We start from the raw sequence: 21,462 nt of genomic DNA on the forward strand, positions 1-21,462 counted from the left end.
CAGCAGACAACAGAGATGCTGCTAACAAATCAAGGAAATGTTCTAATATTAGACTGTATGTATCTAGGCAGCAGGAGTCCCTGACCTCTCAACTCCGCCAGCGTTACTTTCCACATCACGGATCAGCATAATGAAAGAAGTGGTGTGGAAGTAACTGGTTATAAAAAAAAAAAATGTTACGGCACTGTAGACAAAACAACCCCCCTCCCCTCACCTCCACCACCCAAGCGCCCTCATGATGTCCCAGCCAGCACAGTTACAGTAATGGGGAAAACAGATTCATGTTCTCTCTCGAATTTTTGTATTTGCCTTTTAAAGCATTTTGCTTCTACCTACAGTTTACACATGGTGTTGATGAAACTTATATATAAGCAGCAATGCAGCAAATCAGGCCCATGCATTAAAAATTAAACAAACTGAGTGCTGAGGGGGGAAAAATAAAATAAAGTTCATCTGCAATTGTGCCCTATTTACATTTGTGGTATGACTGACTCAGTCATCTCTCTAATATGTCTTAAATTACACTACTACTGCATTTCTAGCACATTCAACAGAGTGGGGACAGTTCCTTGTTCTAGATGAATTTGTGCTCATTATTAAAAGCAGGAAACAGAAATATTCATATCATAAATATTATTATTTAGACTTCATAAACTCAAACATTGTTTGGTAGTTAGAAAGGGGTGCGATGTATTTGCCTTTTTACTGGTTATTTAGAAAATATGATTTCCTTAATAATATCAACCATTTTTAAAGATGCATTTATCTAATATGTTCATTATTTATCTAGCTTATCGCCCTTTTATGCAGTCAGTAATAGGCATCAGATTCGATGCATGCAAAAGGTCTGAAAAGCATTTTCCTCTTTACACATGGCAGGTATTATTTACTGTGATGTGCTCTGGTCTGCATGTGCAGGGTTGTATTCATTTCAGTTGTGAAGTCTTATCCAACTTTAAAAGTGGGATGAGGACAGATAAAAAAGAAAGACAGACAGAAGAGTAATCTGAAGAAGTAAAAGGAAGTTGAAGAAAGAGGTAATAAAGAGGGGTAAGGGGAGTGAAGGACATGCAAGGCTGAGAAAGAGGGAGTAAGCATAAAAGGGAGATGAGCAGCACTGGACTGAAGTTTGAAGGGTGAGGGGGGAAGATTATTAAGGCTTGCTGTTAGTTGTTTAGTTGTGACAGGCGATTGCTTACACAGCTGGCTATCTAGCTGAGAGGGAAAATGAGGCATTTGTTAGAAAAAGGAAAACATTGGAAAATAGGCAGTGAAATAATCCGGTGTTTAGATGGAAAGAGTTAACAGGTATTCATGAATATTTATCTGCACCCTTCGGCAGCTCCAGTGACCTGGTTAGACTCAACGTCTGGCCACAGCCCTCATGGCGCCTACATGGAAAGTGAGAGAGCGGTCTGAAATGAAAGACGATTAAACACAAGATTAAACCTCACTCAGCTGACTGCCTTGTGCTGTGGAAGAGGCGTAACTGCTGATTGTCCGGGTATGTAGACTCAATCTTACAAATCAATGAGCAAGACTGCTTAAGAGTAAAATATACAGTTGTGAAAAAGAAAGTACACAGTCTTTATCTCCTCAGGTGCTTTTATTGCTAGGCCTCATTATTAAATAATGCTGATCACAACATTTTAATACAGAGACTAGAATACACCTTTGACATAATCATCACACTGTAATGATCTTAGCTTATGTATGTTCCCCCATCTTCTCCTAGACAACTGGAGCAATCGTGATGAAACATTGCTTAGGGCACTGTGAATGCCAACATACTGTATATACAAATACTTTATACAGATCCCACCAAAAGTTCAGTTGAGCACTGAACCAACATGTGTGCATACTGCACGAGTTTGCTAGTTAAAGGAAATACACTGAATAAATTTGAATCATCGTCTATCTCATAGATTCCAATTTTTCCATATAAATGAGAAATCTCACACAAAAGTTAGTCATGGGGTTCCACAGGGTTCTGCACTAGGGCTGGGTATCATCACTGATTTCTAGAATCAATTTGATTCCGATTCGATTCACTTCAATTAGATTCGATTCAATTCAATTTGATTTGAATCTGGGAAATTTTGCCTCAGACAGTCAGAAATATTATAATTCAGATCAGTACATGAACATATTTTTGTATCTATAAAAAGAAAGCTGACACTCGCAAGACTTTATCAAAGGTGTAAGCATCACAGCAGATGCCTTTGTGTCAAAATAGCTGAAGATAAAACACAGAAAAACAAAGGTGATTTTCCTGGCCTGGGATTTTATAAAAATATTCTGCAGTACATCAAAAACGAAAGAAAACCATTAATCAACACATGAACGTTACCTCTGAAGTTACAGCGGTTTTATTAGAGACATGGCTAAGCGTTTTGCATTTTGCATAATTTTAAAAAGTTTAAATTTGTTCAGTATTGAACAGCAGAAATTAGGTTTTCTTTTCGGAAGTAAGTAAAAGGGAAAGAAAAAGCGGCCGACAGCGCTGTAAACAACGGTAGACTTGTGCGTAACAAGCAAGCGAATAATGCAGAAAACCGATTTTTAGACAGGAAACTGTTCATGAAGTACAGAGAGAGCAAGAGGGAGGGAGAGAGAGAGAGAGCTGTGCATGAAGTGTGATTTTATCGTGGTGGAAGCAAAACAGTAAAAGTCAGAGGGAATTCATGACGATGTTTATGTGAAGCGTAGTTTGGATCTTCTTTTGCTGCTGGTTCGGTCAATATTGTTTGGAGATAGATAAAATTATCAGCTTTAGAATCAGCGCAAAAAAGGCGTAAACACAAAGCGCGGACCCGCCGAAACATCAGAATCAGCAAGCTGTTGGCTTTCAGCCCCGACTGTGTCCGTGCCATCGAGTGAGAAAGCCACATCTCACTGATTCTGATCCGTCGGCGGTCCGCGCTTTGTGTTTACATCAGAATCAGTGTTCCTGCTCTCATTCGGTTGTCAAAACTGAGATTCTGGCATTTCGGGCAAAATAAATTTATATTAAAAAATTGATTCAGGATTTTAATGGATCGATATCACGTTATCCAAGCCAGAATCGATTTTAATCGATGAATCAATTATCAAAACCCACCCCTATTCTGCACTAGGACCAAGACTTTTTAGGCTATACGTGCTTCCCTTTGGTAATGTCATCAGAAAGCACTGTATGTTTTTATCTATGAAGTCAGATGAGACAATCAGGAGTACTAACAAGTATTACAGAGAGGGACCCTAATCCTCAAATATTATCTTCTCTTTATTGGCTCTATATTATACCAAGAATTGAAATTAAAATCCTTCTCCTCACATACAGAACTATCGTGTTCCATCATATCTTAAATACCTCAAAGTACCACATTATCACAGTGCAACGCGTCACACTCAGACTGGAGGGTAACTTGTGGTTCCCAGAATTTCTAAATGTAGAATGGGAGGCAGAGTTATCAGTTACCAGACCCCTTTCCCAAGCTCCCAGTTTGGATTCCTTGACCTCAAGGTCCAGGTCAGAAGTCAAGTTTTTCCAAAAAAATCTTGCAAACTCAACTCAAAAAGGATGTCACCTAGAATTTGTAAATTGATACCATCTAATATCAGCTTTTTTAAAAACTGTTCAAACGGATTAGTCCTGTTTATCTCCACTCGAATGTAACCGTGTAGCTCCATAGTTCAGTGGTTTACCTGTTTGTCTAATTAGCAAAAGAGCTCTCATTCAATTCTTCTGGTATTAAAAACCAACTCAAACATGTGGCACTCCTTGCTTTCAAAAACACCAACACCCACAAACTTTTATGTAAATATGTTTATTTTAGACAATAATATATATATATATATATATATATATATATATATATATATATATATATATATATATATATATATATATATATATATATATAACAACATAATGCACAGACAGTTAGTGCAGACTATGACAGTTAAGGTTTACACATCGGTTAGCCAGGAAAGGAAGACTACAGAGCAACATTCATTCAGTTCAGTCACGCTGGACGATGTGACGTCCATGTGATGATTTTTGATGACACTGGGGTATAACTGTACACTGCGCCACTGTGTGCACATGTGTATGGAAAACCAATAGATGTATTTTTTGGATGTACATTATGTGGTAATGATGTATTGCCCTTAATAGTAAAATATTAGTGGTGTGCAAATAATAAATGTAACATCTCAAGGCATGTCATAGAGAAAATAAACATATCTTAGAGACCTAAAGTAAATAATAACCATTGAAGAATCTTATGGAAATATAATATTCTCTTAACAATATTTTGTACACTGATCAGCAACAGCTTTAGTATCCCGGCTCTGATTCGTCGGAGCCTGAAAAGGGATTTCTGGCAACAGGTTTTTTTGGTTCTGTGGGTTTGTGGAGGCGGACTCCACATGTTCTTGAGCTGCACCTCAGCAGTTTTTGTGGTGTGGGAGTCTAAATTTTGTCTATCGAGTGACATAAGCCAAATCAAAGCTGACAAAGTATATTAACAAAATAATCCAATTATTTTTCACTTCACTCGTCGGTGTTTATGTTGTGGCTGATCAGTGTAAATGGAGGACATGGCAAACTATAAATATGCGTTTAAGTAAATTCCAGTGGAGCTTTTCACAGCTCATATCCAGTTATGTTTGCTGGTGTGTCCGCCCCAGTTAGCGGCTTTGATTGTGTCAGTCTGCAGGCCAGCACTTGTGTGGGCTCGTGGGGCTCCGTGGCTGGGCCTTTGGACTCCCCTGAAAGACAACATAAAGGACAGGGTTACATTTTAAATGCTTGATGGTAACGATTGTATGCATTCACTTCATCGCCTTCCCAAGAAGACCATAGCTTGCATGACTGTGGTGACACCTAAAGGGGGCAGCGGTGCACCTTCATTTAGTGCAGCCCACACCCTAACTATAGCTTGGAGCACTGCAGCGGAACTGATCCTACCACCTTTAAATACAAGAGGCATCATTCACTCCAAGTTGTTTATCAGTGTGACCTAACTTTAACTAACTCGCACGCTTTATTTATTAGATTCAAAGGTGATCTTACAACCCTAAATTTAAACTTGGCCAGCTACAATGTGAAATATGTGCATTAGGGACACTGTAAGTTGCATAATATAAAAATAGCTGGGAGATAGGAGCTGATAACCAAAAAGTCTCAAAGTTACAAGGCGAACATGGGGGATTGGGGTTGGCTTTGTTTTGTAAAGGAACCGCCTGGCTTCTCTTTGAAGTGCTGAATCGGTTCTGCTAATGTTGGATGACTTAATCAAATTGTACTGTACTTTACAATCAGATTTGGCAAAAGGGAAATTCTCGTGATGTTTGGCCCAAATCACTGTATTATAGCGCTCCAAACATTTTGAAGAGACTTTCTTTGAAGCCTCGCCCGCTCAGAAGAAATAAACATGCTGATTTGGTTAAAAATGATAGCTTTTGTCATCAGATGTAGCCGTGATGTCGCATAGCCTCATTTAAAGTGTGTAATGTTGAATTTTCTGTTTACTGCTGGTGTGATTATTAGAAAAGTGAAGCTCAGTGTTTCCCTGATGGAAAAAGAGAAACTGTTTTAAAAACTATTATAATTTTGATTCTTGAAAGTGGTCCTTCTTAGCCAATAAACTTAAGCAACAATGCAAAAACAATGTGAGCATCACAACTAATTCTAACCACCCTGTTCATATAAGATGGGCCAGACTTTGTGAAGAAGGCTTGTGGCATTTTATTAGATTTTTATGCAGAAGGGCATTATTCTTGTCACAGGGTGGCATGTGACCTTTATACAAAACACACAGTGCTTGTAACTATGCTGTGTTTCTTGTGTATTGTTGCCAAGTCATTCATGAAATCGTTAAGATTTGTGAGTGAATCCTGACTTTGAAACTGCTAGTTTGGATACCTCTCCTCTAGACTAAACGTGGCCTCTGTCTGGTTTGATCCCAGGAATTGCCAAACCAGTTCAGTCCAGGCTATTTTTGGCTCCTTATATGGTGAACGTCCTAGGGAAATGTGTCAAATGTGGTATTAAGGAGGGGAAGTTTGGTCTGATGTTTGAAATATCTTTCCATTTTAAGTAGTTAGAGAGCAGGTACTATCTCTTAATAGAACAACATTTGTTTTTCCACTGCTAACTTATTACAGCTTTCTGCCCTATTAAAATTAGGTATAGAGCACAACAGTGACCAACCTTTTTTTTTCTACTCATGTTCTCCTGTGAAGTCTGAGAAAGTCCTTAAGTAATGAATTTTACGCCTTGAATCGAGCCAACCAGCTACAAGGTGAATTGTGACCAAAAAAAAAAAAAAAAAAAAAGATTTTATTTGGATAAAAAGAGTCAAAGATACTAAGACTGTGTACCTAATTAACATTGGAGGGTCTACTCATCCCATAAAAATAAAAAATCCCAGTTTCCACAGCAAATTACTTCCAACAATCCATCCATACTCTTTCACCTACCCTTATCAAGGTTGCGGGGGGGCTGGAGCCTATCCCAGCTACCATAGGGCAAGAGGCAAGGTACACCCTGGACAGGTCGCCAGACTGACGCAGGGCTAACACAGAGACGGACCATTCACACTCACATTCACACCTTTGGACCAATTTAAAATCATCAATTAACCTAACCCTACTAACGACATGTCTTTGGACTGTGGGAGGAAGCTGGAGTAACCAGGAAGAAACCACACAAACACAGGGAAAACATGCGAACAGTGTTGTATGTGTGGTGACTTTTATGGCTCATAATTCTTATGGAGAATATGAATGGGACTTTTACTTCCTGATCATCACTGTTGCACTCTATAGCAGTGTGCAGAAGTGTTCCCTTAACTGTTACATTTACTTTGGATGTTGAGCCAGCCTTACTTTTTGTTCTCCACTATTTTTCTTCTTCATTTGCTTTCCACTTTAGTTTGGCCATGAACATACGGTGCACTAATCTATTGCTGTGAAGGAGGCAAAAAAAGAAACTGTTTAAACGCCTTTGAGTTCTGCCTCCAATACTCAGCTGTCCCTAACAATTCTTACCAGTTTAATTATTCACACAGCATGACAAGATTATGTGGAGATTATGCGGATTTTCCCCTTTAGCCTAAAATAAATCGTCTGTATTTGAGAAAGTGGAGAAGGAGGAGTCGGGAATAAACCAAAGTACATCTTTGATAATATGAACTCACCGCAGCAGTCTGGGTCTTGGCATAGTTCATATGAGCGTAGAGTAGCACAGCTGTGTCGTTGTGGGATGCCTCCAGTGCGATGGACAGAGCATTGCTTCCATCCTGCAGACAGACAGCAAAGATGGAGAGAGACACATGAGTATCCAGGAGAGCTTTTCAACTAGAGCAGAAAGCTTTACAGTGTGAGAGCAACCATGTGATACACGTTACGCACAGTTGCTCTGTTTTCCAGTTGTTTGGACAGTTTTGTTATTTCTTTTACCGTCGTGCACCTTTGCTTAACCAGTTAACTATGGGACTTTTATTGCTTTATGATACGTTTGACTGTTTATAATACAGGAAGACAAAATGGTCAGTTTGGAGTTATTTTGTTGGCCAAAGAATTTAAAGTACAGTGCCTTGCTACTACCTTCAGTCTGTGTTTGACCTCTTCATGTTCTTTCCAATAGTTTGGTTTTACGTTCCTTTTTAAAAACCAGTCACACTGCTGTCAGTATACTTATCCTTATTTGTGATTGGTCAGATGCTGGCAGCGCCACAGTTTTCTTTTGAACGAAGAGGGGAAAGTTGATAACTAGCTTCATGTGACCGTTTATCCTGACCGCTGATTTTGGGGTAAGTGAATCCAGATTTCGGAAGTTACCCTGGGTATGTTGAACTCGCTTCATCTCCTCAGTTCCCAGACATGTGCAGACTGGGGGATGCTGCACAGCGGTCAACGTGGCCAGGTCCCAGCTTTCATGAAATGTGCCAAGAAATTCAAAGTGAGCCAATATATTTTCTCATTTTAGACATTGGACATGTTTTCTAATATGAGCTTGTTAGATTTGCAAATCGTTGCTTTCCCTTTACATTTTAACCATGGTCCCAACATTTGAAAATGGGGTTTGTAGTAACAGTACTGCTTAATATAACAAGTGAACTGAAAGTAAAAATGGTTCTGCAGTCGTTACTGTATCCACTCAGCCTTGCAGTCAAACTTTGTCACGCAGTTTTGTGTTTTCAGCGGAGAGGGGAGGTGGGGGCTTTTCCTTTCACCCCCCTCAGTCCAGCTGTGCTGTACTGAAACCAGGAGCTGCTTGCACCAAATGGCCAACTCATTCTGGCACAGATGTTAATGCTCAAATATCTGTCTGTCTGGCTTCTCTTCAAGCATCTACAGAAATCCACTGTAAAATCACTTTAAAACATACAAGTGGGGAGAAAAGCAGGAGTGTTGAGCAGCAAAGACCTTTGCTAGCGTTAGCATTTAATGCTGCCAGATTTTTGTATTTCTTTATGGGTTAAGTGGTGAAAAATGCAGAGGACCAGTGTAATGCCTGCAGGACATTGTGTCTGAAATCTGCAAGTGTGTTTTCATTTTTTTCCTCTGGGGTCCAGTCACTGTGTTTCCTCTGTACAGCATCCGTTTTAGTCTAATCTGATTGTGACACCTCAGCTTTCTAAGAAGAAATAGAGAAAAAAGAAGAAAGGAAACTACATAGACGAGCAGTTTCCTGAGAAGAGATTAAGCCAGATCCCAGAGAAGAAAGCTCCTGGATGTTTTTTGGCAGCCATCAAACAGCTGGCTTCAGTGTTAGGCTCATGTTTCTGTCATTGCATGAGCTAGTTCAAATGCTTAAATTGTAGAAGTCTTACGTTATCCACAATGGATATGTCGCACCCGGGCTGTTCCAGGAGCAGTTTGACGATCTCAGTTCGGCCGTGCTCACTGGCACACATCAGAGCAGTCGATCCCTCATCGTCCTGCACGTTGACATCGGCTCCACACTCGAGCAGCGCCCGCACCATCTCCTGACGCCCGTGGCTGACTGCTAACATTAATGCCGTCTGGCCTGCCTGCAGAAGTAAAGAGTTTTAAATGATTTGGATTAACGAGGAAACTTCTGCCATTTAAAGCTTGAGTGTTCAGAAGACTTCAGACTGCTTTATTTTTGGATAAATGGCATTCCTGCATGGTGCACTTTTTCCTTTTACTGCTACTGCCCAAAAACAACCCTCACATTTGAGCATCGTGCACTCTTGGTCATTCACTCATTTACTACTCCTCATATAACAGACAGCTGTTTCCTCAGTAGCAAGCAGTAAATTAAATTCTAGACACATAATTTGATTTTGCATCGTCACTTGCAGGTGCAATGCTAATTTTTGCCATCTATGAGATGATTCAATCTTGCCAAAAAGAATCAGAGAAATGGACACTTGTGCTAAAATCTGATTTTTTTAAAGGGAGAATGTCTCCCTAAAGTCCAGCTACAAGGAAAGCTGGCACAACTGAATACACACCGTACTTGAGAATCAAGACGGCAACTTTGCAAGAAGTATACAAAAAAAGTCTTCTGGCTGTCTGATTAAGCACAAAACTGATCCAAAATGTAAATATAGCAAAAAAAATATAGTCTGAAGTCCTTACCCGAAAACTGCATTGCGTGACTCGTGCTTAATTACCCACAGCAACAATAACAAGCAGCAGTAATTGGTTTTATAGACAGTGATGCTATAAATTCGGTCCTATGACTTGGCAGCGGAAAAACCCATCAGGCGCTGTGTCAAAACACATACACTACTCAGCCTGATTAGATCAGCCGGGGAATGAAGAAGACTTCAAGTCAACAGCTTCTCGTGAGTGGCTTCTGTGTCATGTTAGGCTCCACATTTGCTAAATCTAATCAGAGATATGCCCAATCACACCGCAGGTTTCCAGATTTAAATGCAGTATAGTAGTTTATTACAATAAAGCAGCTCCACCTCGAAATAAACAGGGAATAAAGAAATTACAGTAGTCTAAAAACAAATTCACTCATAACATTATTTTTTAATTATTAAATGTTAATAAGCTTTATAAATCCAATTTGTCTGCTTCACGTTTGTCCTTTTTTGTATAGTTTTTTATTATTATTCCAGTTTCTTATGTTCAAATCCATCTAAACTCATTAAACCAAGCCCACAGAGCCAAGACTGCCACATTTAAATGATAACACGCTTCTGGCTGATGGAGCTGACTACACATTCACAGAAGCTCTTTGTGAGCATTTCTAGACATGTTGCTCATTCGCATTTCTCCAGGGCTGAGGTTGTTTTTCTTTTTATTATAAAAATAACTAGTATTGGCATGTTAAAGTCACATGAGTACTAAAACTTTCTTCCACAAATTGTTCCCATCAAATCTTGTGGAATTTCAAAATAAAACGAACAAAATAAATGAGAAATACAGGATATAAACTACTAGCAACGAAAGAAATGGCTGCTTCCAAATATCTGCACATTCATGTGGCATGTTTGTCCACTTTAAGAGCTGGATGATGAACTGCTGATGACTTGCCTGGCTGGCCTTGGCGTTGACATTACCCTGACTGAAGAGCTTCTTGACCACAACCATGTCCTCCTCCTTCTTCACAGTTGACAGAGCAGCCAACATGATGGCTGTGTAGCCCGCCTTGTTCTGCTTATCCACAGAGCACACACCTGTAGGAGATATGCTTATCACTTATTGAAGCGTTAGGACAGGACCGTCAGCAGGTATTAGGTTAGTTGACCAGTGAATAACACTGAAATGCCAATGAAAAGCTGTCACTATGTAAATAGTGTATAAAAAGTAACAATATATTCCAAAGATGGCGCTTTAAATACATTTGTTGCTCGTGACTGAGTAAAAATGAGTTTTGTTGTGGTGGTATTCTGATTAACATTTCTTTAAAAAGATATCATCAGATTAGGAAAAGCATAATATGTTCAATTTATATTTCCATCATGTATATCAGCACTTTGGCTGAGACTTGATGTCTTTTAAATGTGCTATATAAATAAAGATGACTTGACTTGACACATGGCGAAAGTCTTTAAAAAATTAGGTGTGTGCAAGTAACCAACTTTGTGATCACAATAACACAGAACAAGAATGAGACAACATAGGATTTTCAAATTGATGCCACAGGTCCATCTATTAGGAGGCTGTCAACTGTCAGTATTATTTATTTATTGATACTCTTGGCTCTGCATGATTATGTAGAGATGGTATATTCTTAAGAGGGTCAACTCTGGCTGTGCGCACAGCAAACCCACCCTCTTGCTGTTTAATTCAATTTTGTTTTATTTATACAGCGCCAAATCACAACAACAGTCAACTTAAGGTGCTTTATATTGTAAGGTAGACCCTACAATAATACATACAGAGAAAACCCAACAATCATATGACCCCCTATGAGCAAGCACTTTGGCGACAGTGGGAAGGAAAAACTTCCTTTTAACAGGAAGTAACCTCCGGCAGAACCAGGCTCAGGGAGGGGCCAGTTGGAGTCACAGTGGATGGCTGCCCCTCCCTGAGACTGGGAGGCCATCACTCCCAGGCTCAGGGGCAGCCAGATGGCTCCAGATGTTCAAGGCTGCTCCAGATGATTGGCTGGTCCTTGCAAACCTTCTGTTTGCAAGGACCAGCCAATCATAAGCAAGCGCATTGTAAAGGAAGCTTGCCTTCAAGCGAGAAGAGTTAAACACTTGCACTGCACACGCCATCAGTTTGAGTTATACATTGGATCATCTGAAGGGCTGTCTCTGAGGTCCAGTATAACATTTACAACTATTTTGAGATATGAATCATGCAAAGCTACTCTAGCACAATAAACACAAGGAGCTAGAAATGAGTGTTACCGTCCATTTTAAATTCCCCTTTATATCTGCCTCAAACATTCATTATTTTAAATGTATACACAGCCCCACAGTGCAAACAAGAAACTTCTCCTTGACTGTTAGTTTATTAAACAAAAGGATAGTGCTACACTCACTGAAAAAGCAGGTTTTATTTCATTGTTTACTTCCTTTGGCTGCACATTAAGTGTGTGCTGTTTTTTGTTTTTCTTCCCATGAGGCATGGTGATAAGGTCGACAGGAATTATAAACCCCAAAAACCGAAAACGGCTGATCCTGCCTAGCATAAACTGGACACAGAACCACATGTTGCCTGATCTTATCAAACCTCAAATCAAGATAGTAACAGTGCGCAAACATTAAATTCAAGTCAGGATTATCCTTCTCTGAAAGCTACTGCTAACCTGTGTCCAGCAGCAGCTCCACCACACCAAAGTTAGAGTGAGAGACGCTGTAGTGAAGAGCTGTATTCCCATTGCCATCTGTCATGTTGACTACGTGCTCCAGCAGCATTGATGACACCTCGGAGAACGCCATCAGGTAGTCGGAGACCCGCGGCGGCTGAGCCATCTTCGCGCTGGAGATACGAAACCACTCTAGTTGGACAGTGTGTGTGCTGGAGAGCTGGAGGTGAGGACGGGAAGTGATATATACTTATAAACTGCAGACAAGTGCTTGAAGTAGATCGGCATACAGTATAGACACAAGTAAAACTGCTTTTGTCTTAAGTTTTTAGTAGCCAGTTAGACCCAGTGAATGAGTTTTTCTTTACATAATGGCTGTTTTTCTACAAGGCACACTTTAGCAGTGATGAGGTTAACACTTTACCGCCCAGAGTTCCTACCAGGCAGTCATGAATCACTAATTCAAGACACATTTGGCACTTTCTCAGAATATTTTTGCTATATAATCAAGAGAAGGAGCAAAAAGTTTGATTTTAAACACTTTTGCATGATTAAATATTGCCTCACTGCAGGCGAAAGCGTTACACGTGTCCCCTGGAGGTAAAATTAAAAAAGAGCAAAGCAGGGACGCACCACTTCCTTACTCTTCAGTGTTTTGAGGTCATCGTTTAGGTGGTTCTTCAGAATGAGACAGGCTTCTCGCATTTTTGAGCTCAACTCAAATCTGTGACAAAGCAGACAAACGTGTGAAGTTGAAACAGAAATAAAATCGCATTTAGAGGATAAGGCCTTTTGTTCCCTCCATACATTACACTCTAAGTCAACAAAACTACATTTACTTTCATTTTCATAACAACCCACTTTTCTTTCACACCATCAGATGAATAATTTGCAGCTCTCAGCGTTTCCTCATCAGTGTCACTCTCATCCAGGTTAACGTTTCTCTCCTCCTCTGACGTTTCTTCCTCCAAAGCTGCCTCATCTTCTTCAGTGCTGTCCAAGCACTCGCCTTCGACACTTTCTCCAGAAGAACTCCCATCTTCCTCCTCTTCTTCCTCCTCTTCTTCACTGGATGTTGATTCATACCTGGAAGAACCAAATATCTCAAATATCTCATCTCTGGCTCTTTATTTCTCATTTGTTAAACCTGTCACCTGGTCAAAGTGTCATTTCCCTCCTCGAGACTACTTGTCGCCACTTATTTTATTTTTGCAGAGGTAAAAATAAAAATTTGGTTTCACATTACAGTAACTCACCCTCCATTTAGAATACCAACAAACTGCAGGCTCTTCTTGCTGCTGCTGCGATTCTCCCCTGCGTTATTCCCGTCTTTCCTCTTCATGATTGATTTCAGCAAACCTGTTGCCATAAAAGAGGGAAAAAAATAGTGAAAATGCTTGGGCATGAGCAGAACGTGTCTCACATACAAGCAGAAGGTTCAATGAGAGATGCAGGCAGCACAGTTAGGCTGCAGTCAATCAGCATTAGTGATGACAACCAATCCACAGATGAGCCATTCAGTTCAGTAGTACATCTCCCACTAGCAGCACACTCGCTAAGCTAACATAGCCTGAAAGAGGCTAGCAGAAAAGCAACAAGTGCTTGAAGCTAACTGACTCAAGCCATCCAAACAACCTTTATTTGTATGTTTGCAGGAGTTTTTAAATTTAACTGCAAACTGGGATCAAGTGAGCTGAAAAACTGAGCATTGACAACAGAGCGCCTTCTCTCGCTCTCACTATCAGTATGTTGCATGTAGCAAGTGTGTATTATGATCTTGTGTCGACTTTCAACTAAAAGAATTTAGATGCCTAAATTATGACTTCAACTAAAATCAAAATTAATACTGCTAATGGGAATTTATTATTTTTGTTACTTATTATCTTACTAAATAATTCGTGATGCTGAGCCTGACATTGCCTTCCACATAAATGATTCAGCCTCGTTCTAACGGTAATAATTACAGGTCATTACTGCATCACTGGGTTTAACCCTTAAGGACCCACAGTGACACTGGTGTCACTGCCTCTTTACACTTAGAGACTTGGTTATATATGATTCATTTGATATAAGACCCCCGTAATTTTCATGAAAGTAGAAATAGGTCTGGGCTCTTAAGGGTTAAGTTAGGATGTCTGGATCGAATCAGAACTGGGAAAAGTTGGATCCATGCATCTTTAATGTTAACTGCAAGCCAATATTTGACCCCAGCTCATAAAATCAGCAGCAAAGCCAAACAGTACTTACCTGTCTTGGTGCTGCTGGCTGCAGTCTTCTCTTTTTCATCTCCTCCTTCATTCTTAACCTTTCCAACTACTTCTTCTTCTTCTGGTGAGACCTTGTATTCAGCAATAGTCAGCTGTCTCCTCTTTGGTACAGTAACTTTTTGCTCTTCAGTCTTTTCCTCGCCTAAGTTCTCCCATTGACACCCGGTGCTAACGAGTACAACCGGAGCAGCCGGAGCTCGTTCTTCTAGTGTCTCTAATGCATCGGTCTGGGTGCTTTGTTCACTTTGATCTGACTCTGCGTCTTCACCTACACATGCATCGGCCACCTCCGGATGACAAGAAACTGCAGTGTGCTTTAATGCAGAAGTTAGCGTTTCTACTTGGGCATTTGTCATGACAGGTTTGGCAAGAACCCCCTTCTCAAATGTGATTTTGGAGATGTTTTCCTCCATCTTCACTCTAAGAACTCCAAGGTCTTTGTCTGCAACACTCAACCGATCCTCTAGAGCCACAATGGACTCCTGTTGGAATTTAATGGTGTCCTGTAAGGTGTCTATCTCCCGCTGTGCTTCTGTGGTCAGGCCAAGTAGTGACTCCATGACCCAAACCTCAGCCTCTTGTGTCTCCACTCTGGTTTGTATTCCCTCCTCCTGAACCAGGGGGGGTTCTGTTTCTGTGCATTTCTCACAAACATTCACTCTGGTGCCCTCACATGCATCTTTGACACCATCTCTGTAGTATAAAACAACTGAGGCCATCGGCATGTCGTCCCCTACAGCCACTGACTTCTTCTGAATGACTGTTTTTTCAGGGGTGTTTACTAAAGTCTTACTTGACAGTTTGACGGGTTTCTCCTCTTTCCCTTCAAACTTTTCTGTCAGCCTTTTCAGCTCACCAGATTTTACAAAACCTTTGTGTCCAGTCGAGGTCGGCGAAGTCAATCGACTGTGTTCAGTTTGGAGGATCTCTACGGTTTGGGTGGAAGTCTCTGTAAACTGTTGCTTCTGTTGGGCCAAGTCGATGGCTGCCTTCTTCTCCTGCAGGGCTAACAAGAGCATATCTTTCTCTGCACGAAGCTTGGCCACTTCTTTCTCAAGTGCAGGAACACCTTTTACCCTTTCTTCCATCTCCTTCAGCTGCTTCAAGGCTGTTGCCATTTGCTCTCTAACTGTTTGCAGTTGGCTGGGTGGGATTGGGGTCACAATGGTGCCAGCAGCTGGAGTGCTGCGCCCAGAGGTCTGAGGACTGGGTTTGGTCCAACTACTTTGCAGAGGCTGCATGGCTGGAGAGGGTAAGAGTGGTTTGGGAGGATCTGCAAGCTGGAAGCGGGCGCCATTTTGGGTCTGGTGGGTTTGTTCCTGCTGTAGCCTCCGGCTGGTTTCCAGGAGAGTCCGCTCAACTCTGGGGTTACGTTGTGGTGGAGGCGGTGGCACTTTTGCCCCAGCAGATAGTGGAGGAACGTTGAGAAAAGTTACAGGGGAAAGGGAGACTGTCTCGCAGGGAGCTGACCCAAGCCGGTTACGAGGCGGTGGTGGCGGTGGAGCTCTGCCATCTTCGCTGACCGGGGATGAGAGCGACTCAGTGGACGTCCAGCCACTGGTACGCCCCCCCACACCCAGACTCCTCTGGGAGAGTTTTAGCCCCCGACCAGAGCGCCGAGAACTGATGGGTGCGCGACGGAGGTTGTGCCCACTTTCTATCTCTTCTACATATTTAAGAAAGTCTAGATCCAGCTGAAATCCATACGGAGTCTGGACAGAGTAAGAAGCTTGCTGATCTGCCTCCTCTTGACTGGGGTAATGGAAATGCGAGCCTAGATCTGAAAGGGGAAAGACATGTTATGGACAACACGTGATCGGTACTTAAGAAATTCCAGAGGGCATCTCTATAAACAGAAATTCCATTTGATTTCAGTGAGACCTGGCAATGAGTTGAATTGCGTTTCCTTTTTAAACATGTGCATGTGTTTATTTCCTTTGTCTATATCCGTCTTTGCCAGCTGCTTCCTCACCGACTTCCTTATCATCCTGGTATGCATGATCAACAGTTATATAAACAAACCAGGAGTGTGATTGTAAAGCACTGTGTCATCATATAACTAACAAATTTAAAACCCCTCAGGCTACCATCAAAATATTACACCTTTACAGGAAACAAAAAGCACTCCTGTTGTATTCGCAAAAAAATAAAAAAATAAAAAAAGGAGAAAAAAAAAGCCATGTCTAATTTTTTGGCTTCAGCATTGGCAAAGGTTAACACTTTCAGCGTTATTTCATTATCAACTGTAGTTGATTTAGGTGTCTTAAAGATGCATCAAACTCAGATACTCTGATATCATCTTAATTATGGGCGACCGTGGCTCAGGGGGTTGGGAAGCGTATCTGTAACCGGAAGGTGGCTGGTTCGATCCCCGGGCTCTCTGTCCTGGTCATTGTGTCCTTGGGCAAGACACTTCACCATACTGCCTACTGGTGTTGGCCAGAGGGGCCGATGGTGCGATATGGCAGCCTCGCTTCTGTCAGTCTGCCCCAGGGCAGCTGTGGCTACAACTGTAGCTTGAATGCGAGAGTGAATGAATAGTGGCATTGTAAAGCGCTTTGGGTGCCTTGAAAAGCGCTACATAAATCCAATCCATTATTATTATCTAAATGTGGTTAGTTCATCACCGTCCTGTCAGGTCAAAACAAATTACTTGATATATTTCTAAAACTACATGTTGCAAACCCCAAATCTCATCTCTAGGCGTAACAAACAGAAATATTCACATCTTCAGGACACACAATTACATTTGACAGTAAGCTTTAATTTCAATAACAGAGACTTCTTTATGGAGTTTCTTACCAGGCAGCTTTGGGTTAACTTGCACAGACTGAGTCATTTTTCAGGACGAGGACCTTTCAGCACGCACACAGCTTTGCATCAACACCAGGCTTAAAGAAAAAACAGAGCAACATGAATGCATTTGTTATAGATGACCTTGGACCAAGACCAGTGGAAATAAAGGAAGCTATAAAGTGTTGCACAGAAGTAAGTTTCTGCAAGTAGAATTTAGACTTTCCCCTGTTTTGTTTTTTTTCTTAATTGGTAAAATTTTTAGACCAAGCACAGAGGATCGTCTTTTATGGGTTGTAAGAACATGTAACAACCTGTGACTGAATTCAAAAGATTGCGAATCCCCGTCTTTCACTTTAACTAATTCAGTTAAACCCATCTCGTAGTTAGTTGCTGTTAGTCAGCCTTTTTAAGAGAGGTTTCTTTGTTTGGCCACAGTAGCTGTCTCTGCTGTTACTAACTGATTCTTCTTCAGGAAATATAAAATGCTTCCTGTGCTGCAGAAAAGCTCCTAGGTCCAAACAGCATGTGGAAAACTCTGAATTTTGGACACCAATTACAAAGGAAAAACGTAAAAGTGAAGCTTAAAACAGTGTGTTAAACAGGTTCATCTCTGTCAGCCACTTACTGATTAATTCATGCAGCTGGAGCTCAGGTCGTTCGTCCTCCCTGCTTCACACAGCCCTGTGAAACAGACATCAATTATCATCATAAACAACTTCTGTCACAACAGAGGAGAACTGAATAAACGGATGAGTCAACATTTCTGTATCAGTTTGCTGAAGATGAAAATGATGTGAATCATCACATCTGGCTTTTACAGTGACCAAATGCCACACACAACCTTCAGTGAGAGCATACTGGGAAAAATGGTGGGTCAATACCGAGAAAGCTGTTCTACAGCTTTGTCTTTTTTCCTGTTAATCTACCACACAGACATCGCTATGATACAGATCATAATGCACTCTCTCGCAGGTATTTTCTTTTTGGTTTGTTTTTGGGCATTTCAACCTTTCTTGCTGAATAGGACAGTGAAGCAGACAGGAAAGGAGACAGAAAGAGCAGGAATGCCATACAGGAAGTGGACTTTTTGTTTTCAAGCCTCGAGTTGTTTGGCTCACTCTCTGTCACTACAATACTACAGGATGTTGCTACTTCCCACCAATAAATAGTCAAGGCAAAAAGAAAAACTAGTTTTAAACGTTCATTTCAAACAAAGAGATAATTAGTGATGCAATAAGAATTTGCATTGCAGAAAGAGTTCGCTTTTAGACTAGAAACCGGCTAAGCTCACCACCAACTGATGCGCACAGAAATTAGAGATTTTACACGAAACAATAAACTATTATAAAATTCAAAAGTTGTTCTGTGGAGAAAGCCAACTCTGATGAAAATGTCCCCTCACTTCCTTCACTTGCATCTCTTTGTTCGTTCGTGCATTTTATTTATCCATCCATTTAGTTTTTTTAAATTGTTGATCAGTTAGCAGTGTTTCTGCCATATAAATGAAATGAAATTAAAGCTGGGAGCCTTCACACTGGTATAAAAATGTCAAAAATTTTGTTGCCCATCATTCATACATAGATGGATTACAATCACTAATACTCTGGTCAAATTTTTACATATAACACTGTTAGATTAGTAAGTTAATAATTACCAATAGCTGTATTACTGTTATTACTTTTAATATTTACTATTATTTTTTTAAACCTAATGCATCAGTGTATACGTTACTTCCTCAGATCATTTACCTACTTGCATCGTTATTACTAGGGATGGGTATCGAAAACCGGTTCTTGTTGAGAACCGGTTCCCACTGTTTCAATTCCTTGGAATTGTTTGCCATTTTTGCAAACGATTCCCTTATCGATTCCAGTCGCCCCGAATGACGTCACCACGTTGCGGAGCGTCATTTACCTGGCAGGAAACACGGCGCCTAAGCGGCTCAAACGCTCAAAAGTTTGGTTTTACTTTACGAGAACGGATGACAACAGGGCAACTTGCAATACTTGCAAAATAGATATTTCATTTAAGGGAGGAAACACTACGAAAATGCAAAAGCATTTGCTCACAAAACACGCGATGACTTTAAATGAATGTCGTGTTTTTAATTCCGCTCCGGACTCGTGAATCTCAACCCAGCAGCAGCAATAACGTTTGCACGTCCTCTCCCGTTAATGCGGCAGGTAAATAATCAACTAACAGTACATATTATGTTAGCGCGATCAGCCTTATTACAAAACGTGCCATTACTGTGCATTTAGGTGACCATGATGAGAGAGACAGAGTCTGGCTGCCTCAGATGCTGGCAGTTCTCACTGCAGTCTACCGGTAGCGTCTCCTTTCAGGCCAGGATAGACGAATGTCACCGAGCATTAACCAAGTTTGTGGTAAAAGGCTTGCACCCATTTGCCACAGCAGATGCCCCCGATTTTCGGTAAGTGAATGTGTTTAATTGTAGGCAGGGACATTACTGGATATTCTTGTGTAATTGCTACAGAAGAATATTTATTGTATTATTTTACATTTACAATTTTCTTTTCTGGGGACCCTGTGACACCCCATTGAAGAGCCGTAGGTTGGATCTCTTAAGATCTCACTGTTGGGTTTGTAAGGCCATGTTACTCCTAAATTTTATCTTGTTCAAAGAGAAGATATTAAAAAAAGTTCTAAGCTAATCGAACTTAGGGTTCTCCTTTTTAAAAAAAAATCGATAAGAGAATCGATAAAGAATCGAATTGTTAAACAGAATCGAAAATGGAATCGGAATCGTGAAAATCTTATCAATACCCATCCCTAGTTATTACCTACAACATGTTGCACTAAATTGGCCTGCACAATCTACACTGTTAAATTTACACCAATCAGATTATCCATTATATTGCATCTCACTGTGCTACTGCATGAATAAACTATGACATGTTGAGGCGCAGCATATACATAAAAACACATCAAAAGACGTGCACATTGGATACACCTTTGCTTCCTCGCTCTTAGAGAAGTGAGAAGTAAGTCATGTAATCCCACTTTGTCACAGTGTTTATGTCTACCGGCACTGAAGCACATGCCACTATCACAGGTGATAGTGGCTGGCGTCTGAGTGGGTCAGTGTTACTGGCACAAACCTTGTTTTGGTGTGTTTCAGATTTAAAGCAAAGAAGGGATACAGGAAGTTGAATACAGCAACCTGACCCCCCCACACACACACAATCAAAACTTTAGAATACACGTAGTCATTCATTTAGTTAACAACACACACTGTTGTAGCCATGCACAAACACACACACACACACACGTTTTCCCGTAGCCTCAAGCACATTCCTAACACACGCTGTTGAAGCACGCCAGTCGTCCTTCTAGCTGGCTGACTGCTGATAACCTATAAACACACACACATCATCTGACAGCTCAGACTATAACACACGCACACACACTTTTTACTGTCAAAGAAAAGCCCGTAAACATTCACACAGGCTGCTGACTAATTATTCCAAATCTTGTCAGAGGTTGTTGTCTCTGACTTGATAGTAAGAACCTTTAGTGCAAAGAAAAGAAAGAATGCAGTACTGATAAACGTTTCATATCACCCACTGCTTTGGGTCCTGTACTACAAAGCAAGTTCAACATACCCGGGATATCTTTTTTTTCCTTATCAGGCTTCACTTTCCCCAACATCCGCAATCAGGCTAAGCGGTCACACGAAAGCGGTTAGCAATAGTTAACCCAGGGTTTGTTAATCTAGCTAAAAGCTCATTGCCATGAAAGAAATTTGGCATTGGCATCTGACCAGTCACAAACATGGACAGGTCTACCAGCAGCACGTCAGCATTGGCTCAACGCAGCCCGCCACTCTTGTAATTGGCCTGTTCAGCACCGCCAATTCCTCCTGTGAATTCCTGGAAACCCGCAGTTTTTGAATCTGTCAGTGAGATCATTTATCAGAAAACATCGCCTCAGTGTAAGGCATATAATGCATTTAAACTTGATCGCATGGTTATGAACATGTATAATATACGTGGGCAATGACGCTGGTCACTTACGAAGGTTAGTTCATAGACTGCACAGAGGTTACAGAGGTAACCCGCCTTAGACAAGTATGAACAAGTTTCCTGTTTGAGGTTCATAAATACAACAGAGTACATATTGACAGTAAACACCACTGCACTC

At 40.9% G+C, this 21,462-nt stretch overlaps 1 protein-coding gene across 1 annotated transcript in view; it reads right to left on the reverse strand.

Moving 5' to 3' along the window:
* Positions 1-3,913: 3,913 nt before the first annotated feature.
* Positions 3,914-21,462, reverse strand: part of kank3 (KN motif and ankyrin repeat domains 3) — a 37,087-nt gene continuing 19,538 nt past the window's right edge. Inside the window, exons 2-12 of the mRNA XM_087852724.1 lie at positions 17,924-17,979; positions 17,305-17,393; positions 14,483-16,282; positions 13,492-13,594; positions 13,097-13,321; positions 12,869-12,959; positions 12,236-12,455; positions 10,506-10,652; positions 8,826-9,022; positions 7,188-7,289; positions 3,914-4,755 (exon numbers count right to left, since the gene is read on the reverse strand). Of these exons, the coding sequence (XP_087708850.1) occupies positions 4,693-4,755; positions 7,188-7,289; positions 8,826-9,022; positions 10,506-10,652; positions 12,236-12,455; positions 12,869-12,959; positions 13,097-13,321; positions 13,492-13,594; positions 14,483-16,282; positions 17,305-17,341 (2,985 nt within the window). The 5' untranslated portion in view covers positions 17,342-17,393; positions 17,924-17,979 and the 3' untranslated portion in view covers positions 3,914-4,692. The remainder of the gene's footprint in view (positions 4,756-7,187; positions 7,290-8,825; positions 9,023-10,505; positions 10,653-12,235; positions 12,456-12,868; positions 12,960-13,096; positions 13,322-13,491; positions 13,595-14,482; positions 16,283-17,304; positions 17,394-17,923; positions 17,980-21,462) is intronic.

The sequence above is a fragment of the Neolamprologus brichardi genome, chromosome 15 (genome assembly GCF_056152115.1).
Source record: "Neolamprologus brichardi isolate AB-2024 chromosome 15, ASM5615211v1, whole genome shotgun sequence".
In the NCBI taxonomy this organism is placed as follows: domain Eukaryota; kingdom Metazoa; phylum Chordata; class Actinopteri; order Cichliformes; family Cichlidae; genus Neolamprologus; species Neolamprologus brichardi.